Source organism: Columba livia, chromosome 8, assembly GCF_036013475.1.
Source record: "Columba livia isolate bColLiv1 breed racing homer chromosome 8, bColLiv1.pat.W.v2, whole genome shotgun sequence".
NCBI lineage: Eukaryota > Metazoa > Chordata > Aves > Columbiformes > Columbidae > Columba > Columba livia.
In genome coordinates, this window is record NC_088609.1 from 29749130 (window position 1) to 29764400 (window position 15271).

General features: G+C 40.0%; 2 protein-coding genes across 3 annotated transcripts in view; one reads left to right on the forward strand and one right to left on the reverse strand.

The window, feature by feature from the left end:
• The window catches only part of AK5 (adenylate kinase 5), a 90522-nt gene extending 80389 nt beyond the window's left edge, over positions 1 to 10133 (reverse strand). The window contains exons 1-5 of one of the 2 annotated variants that reach the window (XM_065071262.1): positions 9702 to 10125; positions 7662 to 7848; positions 6509 to 6676; positions 1130 to 1299; positions 897 to 1010 (exon numbers count right to left, since the gene is read on the reverse strand). In XM_065071262.1, coding sequence (XP_064927334.1) covers positions 897 to 1010; positions 1130 to 1299; positions 6509 to 6676; positions 7662 to 7848; positions 9702 to 9761 — 699 coding nt within the window. In that variant the 5' untranslated portion in view covers positions 9762 to 10125. Of the gene's footprint in view, positions 1 to 896; positions 1011 to 1129; positions 1300 to 6508; positions 6677 to 7661; positions 7849 to 9701 lie in introns of both variants that reach the window. The other variant, XM_065071261.1, reaches the window with a different exon arrangement.
• The window catches only part of PIGK (phosphatidylinositol glycan anchor biosynthesis class K), an 83510-nt gene continuing 78116 nt past the window's right edge, over positions 9878 to 15271 (forward strand). Inside the window, exons 1-2 of the mRNA XM_065071312.1 lie at positions 9878 to 10014; positions 13939 to 14049. The gene's annotated coding sequence lies outside the window, so the exon portion shown is untranslated. The remainder of the gene's footprint in view (positions 10015 to 13938; positions 14050 to 15271) is intronic.

Below are 15271 nucleotides of genomic sequence, written 5' to 3' on the forward strand. Positions count from 1 at the left end.
AAAGCACACTAATGAAATGCCTCATTAGCTGCTTTCTTTTGTTACTTCTGTCTTGGCAATGCCACTTAGAATTCAAAGTACAGAAATGGCAGTACACCAGCAATTGTGAAAGACTTTGAAATGCTCGGCATGAAGGGTGCTCTAAAACTCAGCACTGAAAATGCAACCTTTACTTGTGACCGTAACTGTTATGTTAACAGCACTTGATCAGAACATGACATAAGCTGTTTGTTTTTCCACTGAATTAAAGTATTTTTAGGTTAGTTTTAAATACAGATGTGAAAACAATGAGAATAAAACTCAGGAACACAGTTGTAGCTGATAGTAGTTGGAGTAGTTTAGAATCATCAACATTTCTAAAAAAAAAGAGTAGCATTTCTGGTTCCCCAAACTTGCAGAAAATGAGCAGTTTTAACCCTTATTTTATTCCCATCTTTTCAATGCACCGTAATGAACTTGAGATTAAATGTGCTGTGAAGATATGCATTGATTTATGTATGTTTCTCTTAATGTAGACTAAATTGAACAAATAGATATGGAAACACAACAACTCCCCCTTTCTAAATCACAAAGATACAAAAAATATTGTTAGATTTGATGTTATTTCCTTCTTCATCTTGGGTGGACTTTCATTTCTGAGACAAGAGGTTTGGATTATTGGTTATACTATCACATTGTCTTTTTACAAAATATTCTGTCTTCAGACAGAATGTAATACAACGTAAGCCACAAGAATAACTTTTGTCCATCTGTAGTTATGTACTTGCAAAGATTTAAAGAGCAATTCTCAGTTGTAAATAACATCTAGTCTTTCTTGGAATGTTACTGACAATTTCAAGAAGCTTAACTATTGTAGAGATATGCAAGGTATTTTAAGAACAAAAAGAATCTCTTACTTGGTCCTCAAAGGAGATTGCCTGGGCAACATCTCTGGGAAATCCATCAATCACTATACCCTCTTCATCAGGGATCTGCATTAATCTCTGCTTTATCTCGGTTATGGTTGTTTCCTTTCACAGAGAAAAGAAGTTTTTCATTTAATATTGCAAAGCAGGTTTTCTTGACAGTGCACATTAATATACACGAACAAATCCTTCGAAAGTAAACGTCGACACAGGCTATGTTGTACCTGAGGGGCCAGTTCTCCAGTAGTAATTATTTTGGCAATTAGACTCCATTTCCTATTGCTGCTTGTGCTGTGGATCTTCTTTCTTAACAATTCACCAACGGATATGTAGTTAAATCCATAACGTTCTGCTATTTTCAAACTCTGTGTTCCTTTTCCACTTCCTGGGCCACCTATTGGTAATTATAAGCAAAATATTACATTAGTCTTTCATCTGAAGTACCCAATCACAGCTGAAATCTTTGTTACTGGTGCCAATTTTCCAATCATTATTGCAGCATATCTTGCAGTTGCATGGCTTGTTACCCGCCATTTAGAAATGGGTCTCATCTACCTGATCATAAAGGCAAGAGTTTGTAAAATGATATTATATAAAATAAAAAAGAATATAAATCTACTTGAGAATTAAAAAAGATATGTTATTTTAGCCTTGACCTCATTCTAAAACTGTTCCTGGAAAGTAATTTCTCTCGATTTGTAGTAGAGGAAGAGCAAATGAACTGGTCCCTTCTTGAACTCTGTGAATCCAAAGACAGAACCAGATAGTCTAAAGCGTATTCACGGCAGAAAGAATCATAGTTGGCTAAACAAGCCAATGAAACGGACTGGTCATAAAATAGAACTAATAAAATCTGCTCCTAAATATGCTTGCATGAGTTTCTGAGGTCTTCTAATTTTAAAATACAGAAAAATATTAAATAATCAGCTGAGATGTTTCCATAGTGATTTGGTGCAAGGACTTTCATTGGACCACACGTACTTCTGGTTCTGGTGCTTAAAGCATCTCTGATAGTGGAGCAATTTGTTAGGTTCAGCTTGCTGGACAACTTGAAGAACAAAGAGACTCTTCAATATAGCACAGGTAGAACAGGTATCAAAATCACATGAAACAGTGACATTACATAGCAGGGAATGCTGAAGTGAGGGTCAGCTGGACAGCAGAATGCATGTGAAAAAATCAGACAATGTATGAACTAAAAAGACGTGATGTAAAGAACACACAAACTGGAATCCAGCATGTAAAAACGGGGAATTGTTTTGATAAAAATAAATATTAATATATAGAAAAGCATATGGTACCGAATAGCATAACAAGCAAAACCAAAACAAATGGGTTTTTATGTTAATTCCCTACACTAAGTAGCTATTTTTTGGGGGAATTTAATTTTATTTCAACAGACAAAGAATTAAGACTTATTATACTGAAAATATAATGTAAGTTTTCTATGAACTTGAAAATATACAGCAATGCAGTGTAAGTAAATATGAATACAGTGAGCTTCTTGTTAGTAATCATATGACTGCTTCCTGTATGTTCTCTATTATACCCATTAACAGCTTTTAGGCATTTATATAATTAATACACATTTGACTGTAGGATAAGCTTTACAGTATTGTATCATATATGGTTACAACCCTCTCTGTGTAACCAGGTTCAAACCTGCGCCCTAATATTACATGTCAGGGAGCTTTCACGGCACCAGTAGTCACTAGGTCTGGAGTAACTGAAGCCCAGTGTCTTTTTTGTTACATAGATGAAAACAACAGCACAAAGAAGTGCAGCTCATCGTTCAGTGATTGCTGCCAGTTTGCATGAAGCAGATTTTGCCAGGTGAATTAATAGGATTTTTACTCATTACTGGAATGTCTGCTCACTCTGTGTAAAGATTTCCATAAGCAACCCTCTCTCTGCATATAAAACCACATATTACAGTCTAATGAGCATTACATAGACATAGTGTATCTTGTATGTGTGTGTTTATACATATGTGTAACGTTTATTAGTATGAATTTATGCGGCTTTATTTACTGGCAATAATCCTACTGGGAAAAGGGGGTAGTAGGTTGTGACTGCGCTTTGAAGCAAAAGGTTTATAAAACACAGTGGAGCCAAAGCTGTGCTTAATTCCTGCAGATACAAAACTTTCAAGGAAGGAAATTCAGTTTATTTCCCTAGAGATTCAAGACAAGTTTGCAACATACTATGTTGCACCCCAGAAACTATAACGATGCAAAACATATATAGTAACGTGAAGGAAATTAGCAACAGAAAATCTGACAAGGAAAATAGTATCCATATTCCAGCAAAGACACAAAAGATGCCAGAAAAACAAAACTGTTACTTGAAAAAATATCAGTCTCTGTAAAACTATAAAATAGCTGAAAAAAAAACTTTTTGAAACCAAGTAGGTAAGACTTTACAGAAATAAAAAGTGTAGTTCAGCACTTCTGTTATTTCAGTTTAGAGCTGCAAGCAGAAAAAAAATCTAATGACGTATTTGCTTTAATGTTCATAAACTTCTCACACATTTTGTTTTTCCCAATCCAAAAATAACCCTGTATAGCAAACTGGGATTATTGGTCTACAATCTAAGGGGTAATAAAATAAGAGACAAGTGACAGGGCAAAAATTGCTTGCCACAGTAAATCATTATAATTTATTGAGCTCTACATCCATATCGAACTCTTTGATAAGTCATACTGACAATCTACTCACAAGAAAGGAAAATCAAATCATGTTTTTCATTCTTTTCACTTATTCTGAGATTATACGTTATTCAAGAAAAGCATGATTCTTTTGCATATTTCTTAGAACATGTCCAGACTAGGGAACATTTGTAGCATCTCAAACTGTTTGCTAACTGGTTGCACGTGAAGATTTGTATACGCAAAAAGTTTTAATAAAGTAGTTGTTTCAATCTCCCTCTGCCAATGGAAGTTCCAGATTTCGGTTTTGCTCATATTCTTGTAAATTCAACATAAAATCATGTAATAATAAGATTTCTGAAAAGACTTATGATTTTAACATCTAGCTGTGGCCTGGATTTAACAAATCAGCAGGCCAGCTCACTGCTGACAGCACCATCTTTGATCTATCCTTTAAACTTTGATTATAAAAGGAAAATATTTTTGATTAAGTACAGTTTAAAAAACATACTGAACTATGGAGCTAATGACACCACGTAATTAATATTTAAGATGTTTGTATTCAGGCTGTATCAATAGTAAAAATGTTTTTGTCAAAATAAGTTAGGACACACATTTTTAAACACAACCTAGTTTCCTGGTGTCATAATGCCTTAGAAACTTCATTTTTCCAGTGATTCAGATGTGTGCAGTCCTGGCTGGTTACATGTGATTTTTCTAAAATCCAGTCACATACTCACTTTGCAGCTTCGTAGCTTTACATTTCACCAGAAGACTTTCCTGCAAACACAGAGAAACAACAAAAGCTCCACCCTTATGAGCGAGTTCTCTTTTGCCTGGGAGCTACCTGGGTCATTATAAGGATGATAGATTTCATAAAGCAAAGAAGCTGTAAAAATCTTTATGGAAGCATTAAAAAGATGTTGGGATAATGCATTATGAAAGAAAAGTTCACCTAATATGTGAAGCAGAAGACAGGTCTTTAACTTGTATTCATTTCAGTCCCCAACAACGCATGGGAGCAGCACCATCTGAGTTAAGCAGTATGGTTAGTTAGCACTAGTCAGACATAAATAGCTTCACTTAACTGAAGTTTTTTCTGTCATTTTATGCACACTGAAAAATCTGCAACACATTTTTTGTGCACAATACTTGTCTCTTGAAATTAATAGTACACTTTTTTCATTTTCTCTCTTTCATTCAGTATATTAGCTATTCTTTTATTCTTTCCAGGGTGTGATTTTATGTGCTTTGTCAATAGAAAGCCGAATTTGGGAGAAATGTTCTTGATGCTGTACAAAATTGGATAATAGCTACTAAGCTACATATAGCGCAGATTCAGAGAAACTCAGTTGGAAAATAAATCTGAAATAGCCTTTGTGGAATGTTTACAATGTTCCCTATATAAACGGGAGAAAAGAAAAGCAAAGCTCTGTAAAGCCCATGGTCTGTTCACTGTATGCTGGAATTGAAGGATTTCACTTCAAATACCCCTGCACTCAGTTCCAGACGTGAAAGTCAATCTCTATTTCAGCTAGATCAAACCTCCATTCAGCACCCTACTGCAACAGAGCTACACGGATTTCAGTGCACTAAGAGCCTTCTGCGCTCACTGAAAAGGAGCCAGCTTTTCTCCTCGATGAAAAGGAAGGCTAGCTAATTAATTAAGATGAAAGGCAGGCATGTATTATTTCTCCATCTAATGCAAGCTTTATAGTTCAACGGTACATGGAGAGATTTGCATGTTGAGATCTGTAATTCTGAAATGAAAGATTAAGAAAATTCAAATGCCTAAGCAATTATTTTGGCATACCACGAACATCTAGAAAAATGCTGGGTTTTCTGTTTCCAAGATATTCCAATATCACATTTTCGAGAACTGCTGGACGCAGAGCCTAGAGGACATGCTGTTCTTAGAGATCCCACTCTATAATATGGAGAAGACGTTCCTATTCTCTTTTACGATACTACATACTAGTCTCTGTTACGGAAGCAATATCTCTCTTTAATATAAATAAGGATTTATAGATCAAAAATCTGATTCTCCATCACATGGTATGTGTGCTACAACTACTTAAACAGCCCAGAGAATCAGAGAACTAGGCCTGACGGTAAAATTTCAAAAGGCAGCTCCCCCAGATGACAAGGAAGCTAATTCAAATAACTTAAAATTCAGAAACAGAATAAAATGTTGATTTAGACTTACACTGTAGCTATTTCTTAATAAACAGTATGTTTGTCTGAGCCTGGAAAACATGAGTGGCTTAGAAAGGATGCTAAACAGAACCCAAGAGAGAACTTGGGAAGAGAGCACAATTAACTAATGCTAACTGATCGTTTGCTCTCCCTGAAGATGGCACAGGATTCATTCACCAAATAGATCTAGAGATCAATTTATCAATGCAATGGAGTAGTGACCATGTACACTCACTCCAGCTGGACATACTCATCAGTTTTCAAGGTTCTAAATAGAGAGGAAAACAGTTCCTTATCACCTTTTTGAGCTGGTTTATCCAATATTTTTAAGTAAATTTTTTGTGAGCAGTTTTGAGTACATCTACTACAGTGCTTTAGATTGGATCCTGTGCACGCTTTGGAAGAGCACTTTGGTTTACATGGTGAAGGTGTTTTGAAATGCATGAGTCAGGTTCGTTTTGGATTAAATTACACTGGCAGATGTGCTCCACAAGCACACCGTGAGCTCCAGCTGCTAACAGGCATCCAGTCTACAGAATGTGACCACAAGTCCTCACTGCAACCCCTAAAACGCTTACGGTTGGGATGCTACACCCTCAGCACAAACAATTCCACTTTCTGATACACTCTCATTAGGCTACAGCACTTGCTACAGCCGACGGAAAAACTGTATTTAAATATATATAAGGTATTCAATGTATTTGCAGTACCAATAAAAAGGCAAAGTAAAATCTTGTCAAAATTATTCTGCCTTCGTACCTATGACAAGGATAATTTTTGGTCGAGGTCTTGCAGGATCAAATACATCATACTCCTCAATTAGCTCAGCAGTCTCAGAGAGGTCGGTGTCACTTTCTATTGAAAACTGTTGGATTGGAGGGAGTCGGTCGTACCGTCGGTATGGGAAGTTAGAATTATCAGGCATCACTGTAAAATAGTAAGATAAACTGGGAATTGTGGAAACACACAGAAAACTCAAGATCTGTTGCCTACGCAGATTTAAATAAGTACAATACATAAGCATAAAGTACAACTATCTCCTCATTTCACAATGTGCTTGCTGTTACTATATTTTATATATATATATATATATTTATATACACTTGCTTCTTTAGCTGATTTATTAAATTGGAACCACTATGAGTCCGTTTTCTTTGCTGTTTCTTTACAAGCACATCAGCTTTTCTGTGAAAATCTGCCCGTAGCACCCAGAGTTGGGCAGTGGCCTCTGAGAAGTGCTCTGTTATGTAGCTAACCTGTACTAGGAAGCAGAACTCTTTTGGTAATACATGTAGTACACAGAGACAGAGATAGTAGTCTTGCTAATTAGTTTAATGAAATGCTGGTTGGCAAGGAAGAATAACTATGGCAACTGAAAGATGAGCTAATTACTGTATGACAACATTATAAATAAAATAATTACAGGTATTGGTATGACACTTGCTTAGATTTTGTAAGTTTTTTATGTTTATCATTTACGTTGTATTTAGTAAATTAGCATACAGCTCCAATATAAACTAGAAAAACAACCTAGTATAACTGCATGGAAGTTATGGATGTCATCCACAAGGACCAACTGAAAATATAAAGCGAGTGCACTGAGTCAACTTTGCCCCTGTCTTTGCAGATGTTTTAGGTATAAGAAATCTTTCCACTGATGTGTTAAACATTTGCACAGCAAACATCCATCATTAGGCTGCAAAATGACCACAATTTCCTCTCCTGCATAGCATCCATTCTGGGAGGAAAAAAACAGATGCCAAAATACAAAGAAACAGAATCCTTGAGTCCTTTGCCTAAGGAAAATCAGAATGAAGCTTGATCTGCTATAGAAGTGTAAAATAATTCAGCAGTGGATGTAAAACCACCCACAGCACAAGAAATACAATCATTTTTATACTTAATACATTACCATTCCTGAAAAAAGACCTCCTGGATTGTCCTCCATTGAGTGGAGGCAGGCTCTTCTTTTCTGGGCTGACAAAAGTGTCCCATTTTACTTTTTCTGACCCTCCAAGCTCTTTCACTTTCTGCAAACAGCTTTCCAAATATTCAATTGGGTCATCGGGTTTGTAACACATTAATCCATTCAACAGACTCTGCAATGGAAGATCAGAAATACACACTACAACGATAGATGTCAGGAAAAAAACAGCACTCTCACTTTAAATTTTAATTTACACGGAGAAACCCCATATTCCCTATATATGAGTCCTCAGACTCTCCATTTCAAGCCAATGCGTCAAAGTGAGGCCTGCCAAATCGTATGATTTTCGTTTGCTGGTGTCACAAAAACGATTCAGAACAGGAAGCTCGTGCCTATGTCTTTATATTTGTCTGCTTGCACTGTAATACAAACTGAAAATAGTAAAAAAGTGCCCTATATATTTCGTGGAACCACTATTGGCAAATATACGCAGAGCGGTGCACAAGCTAGATAGCCACAAAAGTTACGTGTTCTGTGTAGTCTATTAGATCACTGAAACGTATATTTTCCTAAGACCAGTGTACTCACAAGTGTCTTAACCATATTCTTGAGTCAACACTTAAACAAATAATGAAGATTTTTTTTAAAAATCACAAGAAATACTCAAATATAATCTTTATCAGTACTGAAAAAAAAAAAAACTGAATCCAAAGTTCATAGGTGTTTTCAGACCTAATTGACCAGAAATTCCCAGCCATTAGAAAACCCCCGTCAACAGTATTAATTCTACACCCACTGCACTTACAGGCATTATGGGGAGTGTGGAAGAGGAATGCCAGGCTCTCCTCTCACACATGGTAATTGATTTTCCTTGACAAAGTGATACCTAAATCATCATTTCACCTCTGCACAAGACAAGTGCAGCCAACCCACTCTTAACAATATACGTCTTTCAGGATGATTCCTGTTCCTTTGTGCTTTTCCTAATTTTTGTGAAATAAACTAGAGGGTCACAGTTATTAGTAAGAAACGTAAATAGCTCCAATTCAGGATTTGCTCAGTTTTTTGTTAACTACAGTTTATACAACAACTGTTATTTACACACATATGTATTTATAAAATAAGATACAACTTATATGCATCTATGCCCTTATTATACTACTTAACCGACCACAGCAACTAGCCATGTATTTTTGCAGAAGATATGCACCATTCTTTTAAATTTGCCAGCTCAAGCTCTGAACCTCTACAGGAAAACAGTTTTGTGTGCATCTCGTTAAACCATTCACATTCTAAACGTGTTAGTAAAGCATTAGCATGGTCTAGGTCCTGCAATTTTCAAATACATTTAAAAACGTGCATCTTCAGATCAGACCAGGGAAAATACATGTGTCTCTGCATGTGTGTGTTTAACATAGGTGGCAGGATGTCTGATTCGGAAAAAATAACAATCCCCCGTTCACGGAGAAGTAATTATCAATCGTTAGCAGCAGGGAACTTGTAGGAAGCTAAACCTCACTGAACAGTTGTGGTTTGTTTTTATTCTTTCTCCCAGACTGACGAAAATCTGGAGAAAACCTGACAGATAAACCCCCGCCCGAACTCCTCGGCGGAGCAGCCCCGGGTGTCCTCTGCCGTGAGGACGCCAAGTTCGCTGTCCCCGGCGGCAGGCGCAGGGCAGGCGCGGCCGCGGCCGCCGCAGCGGTGCGGAGGGGCGCGGCCGCCGGGCTGCCTGCGCGCCCGCGGCGGCTCCCGCAGGTGGGCATCGGCAGCCGCTTCCCCGCCGGCTCCGCGGCGCCAGCTCCCAGCTCGGCCCGGCCCCGGGAGCCGCGGTCGCCCGGCAGCACCCCCTGCCCGGGGCCAGCCCTCCGCGGCGCCGCTCCCCGCGCAAGGTACGCGCGCCGCAGCCTCCCCTGACTGCTCCGTCCTTCCAGCCACCTTCAGCCCGCTGCCCGCCGCGGGGTCCCAGCGCGGAGCACCCCCTCGGACGGGGCGGAAAACGCTCCCCCCCTCCGCCTCGCCTACCTCGAAAAGCTGCGGGATCTCCCTGCGGGCCAGATACTCCTTCGCCTCGCCGGCGCTCATACCGCCAGCCGGGGACGGGGGCGCCGGCGGGGCGCGGGTGGGCAGCGCCGAGCCCCGCGCACGGCACGGCGGTGCAATGCGGGAGCCTCGGCGAGGCTTCGGCGGGCGGGCGAGCCGGGGCGGGAGGGAGGAGGGAAGGCAGGCTGCCCGCCTCCCCGGCCCCGCTGCACGGAGGGAGCGAGAGCACGTTTTCCCCCGGCAGGGGAGAAAGAGTGTGCGCACGCTGCGGGGGAAAGTTTGAGGGGTGTCTGCGGTGAGCACCCGAGCGGAGGCGGGGAGGGGTTGTGCCTGGCTGTGCGCCGCGGGCAGGGCGCCCCGGGAGCGATCGGACCCCGGCTCCCCGGGAGCCACCGGCTGCTTTCGCCGTCCTGAGGCGCGCTCCGCACGCCGGGAGGGCTGTGGCGGCGGTGCGGGGAGGGCTGTGCGCGGGTGTAGCGCAGAGGTGGTGGGAGCTGCCCGGTAACCGCGGTCTCTGCCCTTGGCATCGTTTTTTTGGCGTCTTGAAGAGAGAAGCATTTCATATGCTTTGGGTGAGTAAAAGGCCACAAATTTGGAGCACTCATGAGCATCTGTGATCATCGGGTCACACGAAAACAACTGAAGACATCTCTGGTCCAAACTCCTGCTCAGAGTAAGGGCAGCTCTTGAGGTCAGACCATGTTACTCAGGGCTTTATCTAGTCTCATCTTGCAAAACCTCCAAGGATGGAGATGGCATAGTTGGTCTAGGACACCTGTCCTTGGCTGGCCTTGTGGTCAAAAAGGGTTTTCTTCGATTAACACTTCCCTTGTCTCTATTTGTCTCTTGCTCACTATTGCACTATTGTGAAGATCCTGGCTCCATCTTCATGGTAACCTCCTCAGAAGCACTGGAGAGCTGCGATTATGTCCCCTCCAAGCCTGCCACAGGCTGAAGAAGCCCAGTTCCCTCAACTTCTCCTCAAGGGCAAGTGCTCTCATCCCAGATCATCTCTGTGGCTGTTCACTCAACCCACTCCAGTTCATCAGCATCTCTCTTTTACTGGGGAGCCCCAAATGGGATACATTATTCTAGATGTGCTCCAAGGAGTGCTAAGTAGGGGGTGGCTTTTGTGCTATTCTGTAGTATACTGGAATAGATTATTTCAGTTGCTTAATTGTCCTGTATCAAGTCTAATGTTTCAATTAGATTTTAATTTTGTTGATAATATTTTCTAACACAACATCCATGTAGTTTCACTGATGCACACCCTAACAGAAACAGGTTACTCAGGTGCACGCTTATGAACAACAGTGAGCAACTGCCTTCCGTGTCTGTGTTTTTCAGACATAGTACAGGTCTTGTCAGGAGCCTTTCAAGAAGCTTCTTCGTTCTGTGTGTGATTTGTGGATCGATATCAGTCTGACACGCTTCTCTGTCTCAGCTGCAGCCACGTTCCTTGTTTTGCTGGTTCTGCAGTTAAAATGCCCTCTTTTTCCTTTGCCCTGCCTCCAGCCTTTTATGTGGACACTTTCCTTGTTCATTCCCCAAACAGCTAAACACTGCATCAGGGGCAGTCCTATGATCTTCTTCTGAAGAGTTACACTGGAAGGTTTTCCAAGTCATCCAGTCACTCCCAGCAGCTTCCATGTGAAGGGCAGTCACTAATGGCCCTTCGCAGCATGCACAGATGGATGGCCTGTGCTTCACTTCAGCTGACGTATCTCTGGAAGAAGTTTGGATTAGGCAGTTTAAGATCCTTTCCAGCTCCATTTTCTCTGAATCCAGCGGTGACACTTAGGAAAGCTGCAGTAATGTCACTGAATTAGCATTTCTCATGTTTAAGGAAGACCTTAGTCTTTGCTGGAGAGTTTAATCAGCATCCATCTGGAGTCTTTCTTATCCTCCCATGAACTCTGGATGTGGCTTTAACCCTGCTTTCCCTTGCTAAGATTTTAATGCAACCAAATGTAAATTCATTGAAAAGCACAGTATCTTAATTTTGACGGAGTAAAAAATAGAGTAGGCTCCAATGTCCTAATCAAAAGATATGAGACATAATCGCTTTTAGAAGATCTTAAATGAAGCTTGATAAGAGGAAGACTGAATTAAATTAAACAGATATTTTTTTAAAATAAGATATTTTCTAAGCAGGGCTAATGGAAGATGTCATTTTATTTAGGAAGACAGAGCTGTGGTTTTGGCATTCTGTGATTTTATTTTTTATTCTTTTTTAATTTATATATATATATATAAAAAGCTGTATTATCATTGTCTCAGACAAATTGCATGTATAGGCTGTCAGCAGATATATTTTTATATATTCAACATTTATGGGTAAATTAGTGTCTCATCCAATGTCCTGGATTGACTGAGACAAATATTTCCTCTCACACGCTTTCCATGGCATCTTCCTCAGGAATGTGAAATATTTTTGTGTAAAGTCTTGTCTGAGATGTTTGTTCTTTCCTGTAGCTCCCAGGCATTTTGTTCAGTTAGATAACGCTAACAGAAAATAAAAATTCTGACTGTTCTGCCATAAAAGTATTATCATTATGCACATCTAAATTATCGCTCAAAAAGAGTCATTTCAAGCTAATCTGATTTTTGTTGCCCAAAATCAAATTCTGTGTTGTAGAAATTACCACCTCTGAAAAAATACAGCCATTTAGGAAATCTGTCAGACTGAATGCCTGAAATGTGTCTGGAAGGGATATTTTTTGGATCTAATAACATGGTACCTCCTTCTAGAAGGAATTTGTTGCGCGTTTGCCTCGGCCAAATTCCCATACTGAAAAAGGGTCACAGGTGGATGCCTTTCAAAGGCTCTGAAGAATATTAGCAACAAAGGATTAAGAATATATTAACTAAATACAAAGCTGGGTTATTTGTCATTTCAGGTATGTAGGTAACGTAAAGGCAGCTGTTAGAGAGTTGGCTGTTTGTCATTTTGCAGTATCCGATCAAGAGTGTGGCTGGAAATCAAGTGGTCTTACTGCCTTAGAAAATAACACAGGATGCAAAAAAGCAAGTTCACAGAAATGGGAACATGAATTTGAACTCCAGAGCAGCGCCCAGTCCTGAAAGTGCGGGCAGCTCTTCATGGTACGGGGTGAGGCTGAAGGATCCCTTGGGCTTTGCTTCTACCACTTCCCACGTCTTCTGGAGGGGAAGAAGCTACAGCAGAGAGAACAAAATTTCGCTGTCAAAACAATAACAGCTTTGGAAATCCATCTTGAAAACATCTTATGGATCCTGTACCATTGCACTGATGCCATTTTCATTCTTGTTGATTCCTCCAGTAAATACGTGAAGCTGAAATAATATGAAATTAGTAGGAGATCAGCTGGAAGATGCTGTTCTGGGCCTTCTCCCGGGTTAAACCAATTACCTAACACCCATAGCCTTCAGTCAAAGCTTAACTAGGTTCTGTGTTTTCAAAAATAACTTCAGAATCCCCTAGTTCTTTGTCTAGTGTCTGTTTAAGCACTAGTGGCTGTCATTTGTCACATAAGCTGCTGCTCTGCTAGATGTCTTTTTAAAATTAGAACTGATGTCCTTGGATCGATGCACTTATACAGGCTGCTGCAAGAGAGGTGGACAGTTTGAATTTGTAGATTCTGTAAGAAGAACAATTATGTGTAGCCTTTTTACTAGAATGTGCTGAATTACATGCTTCCGATCCAGAAATGGTATGCATTTTAATGTTAAGGCAGAACTTATTTGCAGCCCCGTGTTGTGCCTAGTGTGGTGTAAATTAATCCAAGATTGTTAAAAGAATCTTTTCATTTGAATAAGAAGCCTGTTTCTGAACTCTTGCTATAGTGTTGTTCACATTTTTCTTAAATTTGCTGGTTTTCCTCTCCTTTCTTTTCCACTTTGCTAAACCTTTTTTGTTGTTGTTGTTTTCTATGGTTATCTAAACAGGTTAGTTAAGTGAATTAAAGCACTAATTGAAAGGCAGTGAAAATTCTACCTAGAAAATATAATCTCTGGATCTAATTCTCACTCAGTCCCAAGACCACCATATTATGTAACTTTTGTGGACACCAAGATGAATAAAACCTGGGAGGGAAGAAAGAAGATTGTGTGGCTTAAAAGTTTGAGGATGCATATTTAAATTTGCTGAGGGACAAAAAAAAAGAAGCTATGATCAAATCACTCCTTAACCCTTGTTTTGATAAACTAAATAGCTGTAGCTTTTACTTTCCAATTACAGTGTAATCATTCTTTTGACCCTTCCCTGAACTCTTTGCGGTTTATCACAGACATCTTCAGCAAAGGCATCGAACAGGACACGCTGTTCCAGAAAAGGTCGCGCCAGTGCCAGGTACTGATGTGCTTCAGCCTGTCTGTAGCATCCTCACCGTCCTCGTTCTGTTGTTTCACACTGATGGATGGAATTTGTGTAGTGCCCTTGGTGTTGCAGCGGGGTTCACCTTTAGCTGGTTATCCAGCAGGCTCCCAGCAGCTCTGCTTTCCACTCTCTTTTCTCACATAGATTCTTCCACTCTAGGATGAACACCTGCTCTTTATTCTTTGATGTATAATTTCATAGACTCGCTTGCAGGCAATTTACCAAGAAACCAGTTTGCCCAGTACCAACTTCCCTAGTCTTTGTTATCTGCCAGCAGTACCAGTGATTTTTTTTGTACAGCACATGGCCCAAACACAGTTCTAATCCATGAATTCTCCCCAAATAGACACTGACAATACAACCATTTCAGTTCATTTTGTTTACTCTTTATGAACTAAGGAAATTTGGGTAGCTGTTGGAAAAAAAACATAAAGGAAAACCACAAACACAGCAAAATTCAGCTAACGAAATCGGCTTGAACTGAATAATGATTTGCGGGTGGTGGTGGTGAGAACAGAAAAGAATTCAAGCACAGCTATTAGACCTTGTCCTGGAAATGCTGCGGAGCATAAGATTGTTAGAAAGTTCGAATCTCTGCTACTTATCATTTGGGTTTTATTTCAGTGGTATAATAGATCAATGCCTTATGACACAATAACCTGTTATTCAATTATATGGTGAAAATCTTCCCTACTTGAAAATCACCTCGATACAAAGTACAGCTCGTGAAAAGATAAACCTCTTGATTTTTTTTTTTTTAATAGAAAGCTAAGTGAATTGAAACTAATACCAACTTCCTACATGAAGGGCTTAGAAGAGTCATACCATGACTTCAGGAATTGCTGACACTGAGAAACCTTATATCTTCACAGGGCACAACACATTGTCACAGGGAAAAAGGGGCGAGTTAGTTTGATATAATCTTTCTTTTTACCCAGATTCCTGGATTCCTGACTGGGCTTTTTTCAAGTATAAATGTCCTATGGGCCCTTTCCTAAATACAGACTTTTGTTTCACTGTAGTCAAACAGAAGTACTATTAATTTGGTCAGGTTGTACATGTATGCGAAAGAATAAAAGAAAAGTTAAGACCAAAAAAAATCTTGTTTTGTGACGTGGTAATTTTTTAATAATTAGGATTAGCGATGGAATAACGTTGGCATGTGCTCTTGTTGAGAGCGATCATGACAACAACT